The 11,006-nt window shown below is 40.1% G+C and overlaps 1 protein-coding gene across 2 annotated transcripts in view; it reads right to left on the bottom strand.

Annotated features, from left to right (window-relative positions):
• Positions 1-9,703, bottom strand: part of LOC138022850 (uncharacterized) — a 23,555-nt gene extending 13,852 nt beyond the window's left edge. For both annotated transcript variants that reach the window (XM_068869835.1, XM_068869836.1), the window contains exons 1-7: positions 9,643-9,703; positions 6,225-6,278; positions 4,763-4,978; positions 3,766-4,541; positions 2,103-2,271; positions 1,274-1,584; positions 335-764 (exon numbers count right to left, since the gene is read on the bottom strand). In XM_068869835.1, the coding sequence (XP_068725936.1) occupies positions 335-764; positions 1,274-1,584; positions 2,103-2,271; positions 3,766-4,541; positions 4,763-4,978; positions 6,225-6,278; positions 9,643-9,661 (1,975 nt within the window). In that variant the 5' untranslated portion in view covers positions 9,662-9,703. The remainder of the gene's footprint in view (positions 1-334; positions 765-1,273; positions 1,585-2,102; positions 2,272-3,765; positions 4,542-4,762; positions 4,979-6,224; positions 6,279-9,642) is intronic.
• Between the last annotated feature and the right edge of the window lie 1,303 nt (positions 9,704-11,006).

The following is an 11,006-nucleotide window of genomic DNA, read 5'->3' as shown; positions in this document are numbered from 1 at the left end:
ATTTTCCAGGTTAATGAAATTTTCGGCTAAGTGCGAGGATGGCTTCTCTCATTCGTTTATTAGCACTTCCATAAGTGTAGAATATTAGTCTGAAACCTAATCATGGCATTTTCGCTATTTGCATGATGGAATAGGGTGTAACTTATACAGACCCCCATTGACCTGTAGAATCGTCTGGCGTTAGACAGAGTAAAATCTTTTAATCTCACTGCTATGAGTGAATGGGTGAGCTTTTTAGTGGAGGTAGAAGTTCTTTAAAAAAGTGCTATTCTTCCATTATCAATTGGATCATAGGACTGGTCAAATTAAATTAACATATGTTTTAAAGCAATACCTTGGTCGCTTTGTTCAAAAGTAAGGGGACGCAAGGAGTGCAATCCACTTAATTTGCACTCAAAGTTTTCTCCCACAAGAATGTTTTCCGCGTTGACGCAACGGTGCACCAGTCCCAGTGCCTCTATGTGCGACAGGGCACGGCAAATGCCAGTAAGCATCTTGAGAAGGTCAACCGGCTGAACATACGGTTCCATATCTCGGCGAAGTTGAAGAAACTGCCGAAGGTTACCCCATTTTTCAAACGCAGTGATGATGTGGAAAGGCACATTTATAGTATCGAAACCAAGGAGGACAGGAAAATTCGGATGCTGAGATTCACTTAGTCGTCTCATGTTGTCAGCTTCGTTAATTAGTCGCCGCCGTGCCTCGAAATCTGGATTGTCTTCCAGAAGATGATTTTTCTTGACGTTCAACACTTTGACGGCCACCTGGAAAAATGCATCAATCAATGGGAAATTCATAAGTATAAACGTTTTCCAAAGGAGAGATTAGTGACCTTAATACCTTCAAATACGTTGCACTGTACTTGAGATGTCAAAATGTTTGATAGGATGGGAGGGGCTGGATGTGGCTTATGCAAGTGGTAAGAAAAACAAAGGTTTCTTGATACTTAAGAGGTGCAATAGCTGTCGCCCATCCCCTTTCTTGTCTCAATCATCCGCTCGCCCTAGCATGTGTATCACTTTTTAGTTCCTACTGAGACTTTCCAAAGTGGAAATATATTGAATGAACGCAGATAGAACAGAGAATTACACCTTAAATAGATCAGTCACTAAGTTATCCAGAAGGTATTGTGATGCCCTTTGAAGTTCACAAAACAAAGAGAAGCGCTACACTAACCACGTTAGAGTAGCAGGACTCTTTGTGTCAAATGCCATATAAGAAGAATCTCAACAACAGTGTTCTTGACATAGTAAATTAGCTCCACTAGATTTACCTTTTTGCGTTGAAACATTCCCGTGCTGATAAAGCACTCGGCGCTATGGCTTATGATCGTGTTGTTTATCTCCAGGGTTTGCGTTTTGTAAGTCGAAGATAAATGTTCCTTATGTCTCTCTGCTGGAAGTGCTACCGCTTCCTGCTGGTTGTGGGACAGGAAATGGATCATGATCTTCCTTATCTCCGGATCAGAGCTAAAGAGAAGCTCTGAAGCTCTATTCTCTAACAACGCTCTGCATTCGGGCCTGTCCTGTACCTTTTTGTCTCTAAGTAGGTAAACTAGAGTAAGAGCTGCCTCCTGCCTCATCACTGTTAAAAAAAGCAAAACAGTTCTAGTTGGCTAACTGAAAACTCGTCATCTTTCCTTTTCATTGAACCAAAGGTCTACATTAAAACTCTCAGCTGTTGCTTACAGACGACTTTGAAACATCTTTATTTCTAAAAATTCCTTTTCCTTTATCTTAGAGAAGCATTTTTTAACCTAAAAGGCATCTCCTGGTTCTCTCCTTTATTGGAAGTTCATATGTTGTACAAACATTTGGTTTTATCAACGGAGTTAATAATGTAAATTGACCACCGTACAGCGATCCTAAAAGCTCCGTTGATAAAACCAAGTTTTTGTATACTACTTCCCCACCGACGCAGCACCACAGTTTGTTTCGAAACCGCCCCCTTCGTTCATATGTTATGGTCGATTTGGAGCATCAAAGGGTTTTAGGTGGAATTTTGACCCACGAACACCGTTTGAAAATTGCTTGGTATCCGGAGTAAAAACAAATACTCATATTCTGTAGTAATAGAATGCAGAGCTAGTTCTACAGTATCACCTTTTGTGATATTGTTTTTTGCGATCTCGACGAGGAGTAATGATGCGGCTAGGCAAAACCGCCAATCTTCTCCACCACCTCCAATAAGAAAAGCTTCCACAATCAATCTGATCAGTATCAATGCTCGTCTTTCAGTATCCATTTTTGGATTAGGACGCTCACTGTGGACCTATGACGAGAGAATAAACTACGTCATGCCTTTGAAATCAAATAACTGTTAACAATTAAGCAGTTCGTGTTTCAACTGTGCGTACAGAAAATGGAAATCATTTTATGACCATGCCCATATAATGAGTCATAGTTGCTTTCTTAAGTTTTGTTGCTCTTACAAGTGTAAATACATCGTCTATTTTTGACAAGACTGTCTTAGAAAATAACTGAAGAGAGTGTAGTGTAACGTGAAGTGCTATATTGCTATCCCATATGAACCATGTGAGCGTTAGCCCTACTAATGGAACTGGGCCCACACAAGGACAGAGAAAAAGTCTGACCAGGGTGGGAATTGAACCCACGACCTTCGGGTTAGATCTCCGCCGCTCTACCAACTGAGCTACAAGGTCAGACGGGAGCAGGCCGTGGGAACCGAAGATGTTAAAGTCACGGCAATTAACATGTACAAGTACAAGTAAAGGCTACGTTTATACAAACGTTGGCCGTGTGGCACTTATATTTTAAACAGAATTAACTGAAGAGAGTGTAGTGTAACGTGAAGTGCTATATTTCTATCCCATATGAACCATGTGAGCGTTAGCCCTACTGACGGAACTGGGCCCACACAAGGACAGAGAAAAACTCTGACCCGGGTGGGAATTGAACACACGTAAACGTAACCTTTCCTTGTACTTGAACATGTTAATTGCCGTGACTTTAACATCTTCAGTTCCCACGGCCTGCTCCCGTCTGACCTTGTAGCTCAGTCGGTAGAGCGGCGGAGATCTAACCCGAAGGTCGTGGGTTCAATTCCCACCCTGGTCATAGTTTTTCTCTGTCCTTGTGTGTGCCCAGTTCCATCAGTAGGGCTAACGCTCACATGGTTCATATGGGATAGAAATATAGCACTTCACGTTACACTACACTCTCTTCAGTTAATTCTGTTCTAAGTGCTTCACGGCCAACGTTTGTATAAACGTAACCTTTCCGGCTTAGAAAATGTTGTACGATGTGAAAAGGAAATGGGCCGATCGGGATCATCACTCGCCCCAATCCCTCAGCTTTTGGCGGTTTGGATCGAGAGCTTGCATGGTAAGCAGCTGTGAGGACAAATTCTTGCAGACAGCTTGAATTTTTTTTTTTTTTTTTGAAATGTTATTCCGATATTGTGCCAAGTCATAAAAACGGTGTTTTGGGATTTAGAATTAAAAAAAAAATCGTTAAAGAATCGTTTGCATTTTTTTGGAAAGCGGTATTTTTGATCCGGAGTCCGTACCCGAAGATTCGAATAAAGAATCCTATGCCTGTGTGTAGCCCTTGACAAAAGAGCCCTAGTGTATCACGTTGCGCTATTAGCTTAGTTTTGAAATCAATCAGGGACAGCTTGCGTCTGCTACGTTTTGTTGTATGATAATCGTTTCTCATAGACAAGGCTAATAGCTTCCCATGAGGGCCAAAAGGCACGGTATGGCGTCAAAACTTGAACAATCATTATTAATTTGTAAGTACAAACCTTTCCATGCAGATGGTACAAAATGCTATGCAGCTCAGCCCACGATAGATTTTTCTTCCTTTTTCTCAGTCTTTCAAGAAGAGTTAAATCCTTGCTCTCCTTTCTTGGATTTACACAGAACTCTTGGCATTCCTCCAGGAAAGTCTCCATTTTTCCATCTGTTGGCAAACTTTCGCTAGGTTTTAAGAGACAGGAATGGGAAAACAGCATGATAGTAAACTCTATCGAATAACGAAGTGTATCCTTCTTTTTGCATTTTACTTGCTTTTGATGTCTTTGTAGTTCTTCTACAATTCTCTTCAGATCGTTTTCCAGATCTGCCACGAGCAGCTGATCCTGCAGAACGTCGGGTTTTAGGAGCAATGATAAGATGCGACTGTAGACAAGGAGTTTGAGTGTTCTTTCGCATTGTCCATCTTTCCTAAATACCCCTTCGTCAGAAAAAATGGAGGACCTCATGATTCCTTCCAGTTCTAGTAGACTCTCGTGGCCCCTTTCAAAATTATCTTTGCAGATGAGATGAAGAAGCAGTTGTAAGGAATGTTTCACGACTTGACCACCGCTAACACTGCGACTTAGTTTGGCCAGCTGTTTGTAAACGCGTTTGTTTAAGTCGTAGCATCTACCCCATGATTCTTCTAGATGTGGAAGAATTTCAAGCAGAATAAATTGTTCACGGCGTTCTTTGCACAAGTCGCCTGCCGTGTCCATCCTCTGGATGAATTTTTCTGGGTTTTGGAAGAATGACACAATGGTCCGCTGATAACCATCGCAACCTAAAATTGTTGTTTAGAATAACAAAAATTAATTGAAGACGAAAAAAATGCCTCAGATTAGTGCTTTGCAGATGGCTGGTGTAGTGCATAATATGGGCCATTCGTCGTTAGAACTGATCTCTTTGACAGAAGAATTTAATGACTATCGCGCAACATTTCTTCGTTGACAGTGATGTTAACAGTACTGTTAACAAAGAACTAGAAATATCTTATCATCGTACCTTTCTGTGAAATAATTCCTTTGCTTGGTTTCGGATCCCATTGGAAACTGCGTTCTTCCCTCTGAAGTGGGGAGTATCTGTACACACAGTAGGATCCTGGCTGAAGACTACCGACTTGCCAAGGAGTATTAGTATCTTGTGGCGGGAAATCCTCATCTTGTCTGTCCTCTCCAGACTGAGAAAACTCAGATGGAGTGAGAGAATTTGATGTGTTGGCTATAGGGAGAAAGAAGCAGCATAATCGTCATTGAGGTTTTCGCGGGAACATATTTTGTCCCTTGTGATCATGGATTTTTGTATGAAAATTACCACACAGGTATTCACAAAGTTTTAATCCTTGCGGATGCAGTTCCATCATTGGGACTTAAAGAACTCCAAGGAAATCCATTGAATTTGATAGAATGCAATGAAATTCCATAGAACTCTAAGAAACTTCAACTTTAGCAGGGAAGGCGTCTGATCTGAGAGGTTCCTCTCCAGTTTTCCCCTCTCCTCAAAAGCCAACATTTCCATTTCCAATATATCCCTTTCACGGTTAATTTTTCCCATTTGCATTACAATGTAATCTAAAATGGATGCGAGGCAATTTCGCGTTAGAACTACAAAACAGCCCGAAATAGCCTTTTTCACGGTTAGTTTTTCTCATTTGCGTTACAATGTAATCTAGCATGTATGTGAGGCAATTTCGGGCTATTTTGTAGTTTTAACCCAAAATTGCCTCGCACCCACGTTAGATTACACTGTGATGCAAATGAGAAAAACTAAGTTTTAAACCGTGAAAAGGGCTATTGCCTCAAATACATGCTAGATTATGTTGTAATGCAAATGAGAAAAACTAACCGTGAAAAGGACTATTTTATCGAATGCGGGACCTCACGGAAAACCACTTTCGAGTGAGTGGAGCTTTCTGGGTAAATATCATTATTTAAGCCCATGAAAGTCCATAAAACTCCATTCGTCTGAGCTGTGAGGAACAGGAGAAACAGAAACAGTTGTTGTTTGGCAACTGACGGCAAAGAAGTGTGTTTAAATGTAGAACGCACTTTCTAGGCAAGCAAAATCACTAAAATGCGCTGTTGTGTAGTTTTCCTTCCTTAACTGCGCTGCCAACAATGATTAATTTAAGGACCCTCACTAAGTTTCAGCGGGGCCACAGGAAAAAAAAAAGGTATATAATTGAAGTGCGGGTTATAGGTGAAAAGGATGCATGGGTCATCCTTGGGCTATAGAAGTGATCCTTTAGTCTAGGTAAGTGCGAGGATACCTTCTCCCTATCAGCAATAGAAAAACTCAGCTTAATTAACGGGTACAGTCTCTTAAAGCCAAGTTGGGTCTTTCCCAATCAGACCGCGACGCATCGTATTATCAGCCATTATGTTCACTAATGATACGACTTTCTGTAGGTGAATGGTTGGTCTCCATCTTGTCCTGCTACTTCACTTTGTAAACTTCACTTACATACCTGAAGTGGTCGTGCACTCCGATGAAACTATGGAATCCAATGTCTCACTTGAACCTTAAAATCAAAGGAGTCGAGATATTTAAATTATGACGATGCCTGTTAAGGTTTAAGAATTGAATATTAGAGAGTTCAAGAAACCTTGATGGCCACGTCAATAGCAATACCAAAAAAAAAAAAGAGTATCATTGGTTAAAAGAGATAAAATAATCGTGCTGCACGTGTTACACGCATTTCAGAGCATGTTTGTGCTGTAAAAAAAATGTTTGTGCTGTACTCCAGATGGGGTGATACAAATATGATCCTTTCATTTCACTCTATTTTTACTCTGAAACGCTCGTACCCAATAGCCCATTTCCGAGTTGCTGCATGCCTCAGTTTCAAAGAGAGTCCTGGCGCACAATCATTCAAATGGCAATGAGTTGCGTATTCTTATGAAAATCAAACTCATTTCCCTTACAATTGTTGAGCACAAAGACTCACTTCGAAACCGAGACAAACAGCAAGTCGGAAATGGCCTATTCATTTTACAGGATACTTCTCCCACATTGTACGACGCGAATGATATGGCATATATATCCACGAAAGACTTACGGTAATGCAAAGTGATATTTTGAGATGGTGTTTTCGTCGACAACTTATGCCGTCCTTGAATTGATTTTAAAGCCCCTATTCTAGGATCTCCGGTTTGCTCGCTTTCAGAAAACAATTACCCCAAGCAAGACAGAGTTGAATCCTGTAGAGTGTTTTCGCTCATGTGACCAACAGGAATATTTGCATACTAAAGCAAAAGGAAGAATTTGCATAAAAATGGAGTTCAATTCCCAAAAGAATATTTCATTCCTCTAACATGGCCGCTGATTCTTTGTTTCACTCTTCCAACATGGCCGCCGTGACGTCATGTGGAAACACTTTGTACCATTCCAACGGGAAAAAAGCTCAAATGTCGTTAATAAATGCAAAGCACTTTTATGAATTTGACGGGGGATTTGGGGACCGATATAGAGAAAAATGCTCTGACATAATAATGTTGTGACATCTGAAACTCCGTGGAGGCCATAAAAATGCGTTGCTTTACCAAGATTTATCAGGTGCGATTCGAGTCATGGCCGAATACCCAGAGAAATTAAGGCTGTAAATAATGGGTTGCAAATTTTCGAAGGTGTGAATTGCCTTTTGTTTGTTTGTTTGTTGTTGTTGTTGTTTTGTATTTTCCGTGAATTATGAACTGATGGCCTTATTTTGTTGTGCAACTTGTTTTGTTTAGATTCAGGAACCCTTGGGGCATGTGCTCCTTCCAAGATTCATCATAGTACGTGTGACGACCAACGCCGAGAGTCACATGACTAGTGCGTTTTGAGCAGGGAGTGGTTTTTGTGTGTGTAAGTTCAAAGTGGCCGCTACAGCTCGGTGAGTGTTTTCCTTTCCGTCAAAGTTTTGCCTATTTGTACCTTACTATTAGTTGCGTTACCTTTATGTTAGAAAACCGCCAAAAGTGGAGTGTTTACGAGAGTCGAGATGTGAGATTGTCAAAATGGAATATAGTTGTTGTGTTAAAAGTTGCCCGGTGTCCGGTGTTTATTCGCCCGCTACCGAATCGGTCGTGGTTTGCTGGTCACAGTACGTAGTAGTTCAATTGTAGCCGAGTTACAAAAAAAAAAAAAAAATTCCGTGAAACGTGAAATGTCAATTTTATCATCAGAGAAATGTAAAAAATACCATTTTACTGTAGTGGAGCCTAATCATTACTGCCCCCTTTCCTTAATGCACGCGCTAAATGGTTGCCTGCAATCTGATCAAGCTATGCCCACTAAGAAAAGTTCTCGTCTCCGTCTTCACAGAAAAGTATACATAAAGTGCAAGATTCTGGGAAACAACGTCGGTCCATTAGTTTCGTTATTCTCATTCTTCCAAAATTATTCACTGCCTAGTGGACCAAATCTCCGAAATGTAGCTATTTAAAAACACAGATTTTGCTATTCCTTCCTGTTTCACTACGTAATGATTGAAATACTCGTAGGCTTCTCGAGAGTTATCAATGGCTCCTCAGGGAATGTTGCACCGAGCGATTTTTTATCCTTCACCTTGTGCGCAACGAATTTAGGAGACAAGTTGCACTAGAAATCGTCTAGTGTAACATGGGCTGTATTAATTTTTGTCATGTTTTTGCCTAATCGTTGCGTATCGATACGGATGCGTTCTTCAGTTTTGTGAATAATTACAAAGCGATTATTTGTTAGCACATTCAAGGTCACACCGCAGTTCTTTTTCATCACACGGAGGTCTTCTAGAATGTTTCATAGATCACGAAAGCCTCGGGTATTTTCCCACCCGATTGAAAATACATAAATGACCATAACTGATGTCGTAAGGCTATTAAAAATTAGGGGAGGGGGAAGGGTGGGGAAAGCGGAGTGGGGAGGGGTGAGCCTACCAAGCATTTAGGGAACTTTGACATTTTGGTGTGCGAATCTTTAAGAATTACGCCGTATGACTCCACGTGGCTGTCATTTTATGCGTTAAACTTTTACTGGATCAAAAAGTAACAGGAAAAAAAACTCATGAAAGGCAATTTCATTTCCCTTACGCTCACGGAAATCGACGGTTTCTCATGCATGAACGTTTCCCTCTCGATATCTTCGAGATGTCTCATGTTTCAACTCGTGTGTAGGAATGCTGCTCGCTAATGTTCCCAAATTTCCCTTTTTATAGGCACTTGCAATTGCGCAAACGTAAATATTGGGGGCCCTAGAAAGAGAATTCAATTGAATGCCTTTCTCTCTGACAGAATTTTCCTTGTAAAAGAGTCGAACAAGATATTTGCATATTTTGCTATAAGTCTGTGGTTGATACTGATAATGTTATCAGTTACCTCGGGCCGATCTTAAAATCTACTCCACTTCAAATGTTAATTTTGCTGAGGTTTTCGAACGTGAGCAGTAGCGGTGTGTACACTATTGCCAGTGTATTGCTGGCATGTATTGATGATATTTCCTTATTCTTAAACAGCTGAGTTTATAGAACCTTATTAATGAATGAATGAGGTGAAAAGGCTTCCATAATAATAGGAAGATGAATGTCTTTAGATATCAGGTGTCCAAGAGCATTAAAGTCCTGTCCTTCAACGAGATAATAATTGGTGATCATAATATTAAAATGTATTCGAGAATCGCTAAACATCTGTCTATGCTAAGTTTTCAAAATACTGAGGACCAAAGACTTGGCAAATGGGTAAATTAGCAAAGGAGAGCAAGGAGATTACATTGGCTGACTTAAACGCTTAAACAACTTCCTCGTAATCAAAGATCAGCTAAATTCCATCACTTCCATAACAAACAATCCTCTTCACATTATGTTTCAATATTCCGCGGTCCAATCAAGCATGCTCTTTGCTCAGAAAGTTAGCAACTATCGTACTTACCATAGCTTTTTAAATCCATGTCCACCTCTGCAGCCTCAAAAGAACAATGGTCTTATTTAAGTAGATATATTTTATTAACCTCCGAAAAATATAACTAATTTCAATCGGGGAAGACCCCGCTGAAGCTCTTTGGTGGATGTGATGTCATACGAGGAAATTGATCTGGAATTCATGGCGTTAACCAGTGCTTTGTAAGTTTAATGAGTCCTGTTTCTCTAGTTCTAATATGCTCTTTGTCTTTGGCTCAATTTGCTTGATTTCACATTGGTATACAGCGCATTGCACGCATTCGATACACGTCTGAAGCAGCGAATGCAACTTAATGCATCACCGCACGAGAGTAATTAAACTAATGCACTAAATTTTTCGTCGAGCGTAATAAATGGATTTCTTGCATGAAAACGTTGAACCTCCTTCTCATTGTGATTTTGTTTATTGCCTCTTAAATGAACATTTTTGTTTTTCAATCCAATTGAAAATTGCACTAATTTGATCACTGAAGCTGCAATGGGTCTCTTTAATTGGCTGTCAAAGAGATTTTTTAGGGATTTCGTCATACGCGATGATAAGTTTACGACTTAATTCCCTCTCAGCACTTAACCCTTGCTCTCCCCTGCCTATTTTACAACGTCTTAAAAACCATTTTGAGGTTATTTGAAGTTTTTCGATCTAAGTAACCAAACAGAGTAGAAATTTAGAAGAAACATCGATTATGTGTTTCATTGACTCAACATAAAGTTTCTCCGAAATACACTCACAATCCCTCCCCGGTAAGGTTAACAGTTAAAAGAGGATGTAGGGAGTTTTTGCATCAAAATTCAGAGCGAGCCGGTCAAACAATTATTCCGAGTTGTCAGGGTATGATGAATAATATCTCTGAGACTTGATTTTAAAAGATGTTCAAAAAGACCCTTTGTGCAACAAGACGTCCATACAATGCTCTAAATTTCTCAGACCTCGAGCGCTCCTTAGTTGGTTGTAATGGTAACTAAGTTTGAAGTTATAACAATGATACAACACGAAATAGCCAGTCAACAAAAGGTGACGATATTTTTTAGTGAATTAGAACTTACATAATAGTGTGTCATAATTTACTTACAAAGGCAGACAGCTTCGATGGTTCGGGTCATCGACTACTGTTTGCGAGGTCAGTTACAAAGAAAAACAGGAAGTCTCGATTGAGAGGGCCACGGTACTCTCCCTTTTCGTCGAATAAAGCAAGCATTGTGCAATAACTGCTTTTACTTTCAGTTCAGAAAAAAAAATTCAACAGGAGCGGTCCATAATAGAATTTGATTGCATAATAAATTAGCAGAGTTTTTACGCCGTAAAGTTGTAAAGGCTCATTTAAACGGTTTCAACAT

Source organism: Montipora capricornis, chromosome 11 (genome assembly GCF_036669925.1).
Source record: "Montipora capricornis isolate CH-2021 chromosome 11, ASM3666992v2, whole genome shotgun sequence".
Lineage (NCBI taxonomy): Eukaryota > Metazoa > Cnidaria > Anthozoa > Scleractinia > Acroporidae > Montipora > Montipora capricornis.
The sequence above is the reverse complement of the archived record's forward strand: the minus strand, read 5'-3'. Positions and strand labels throughout refer to the sequence as shown.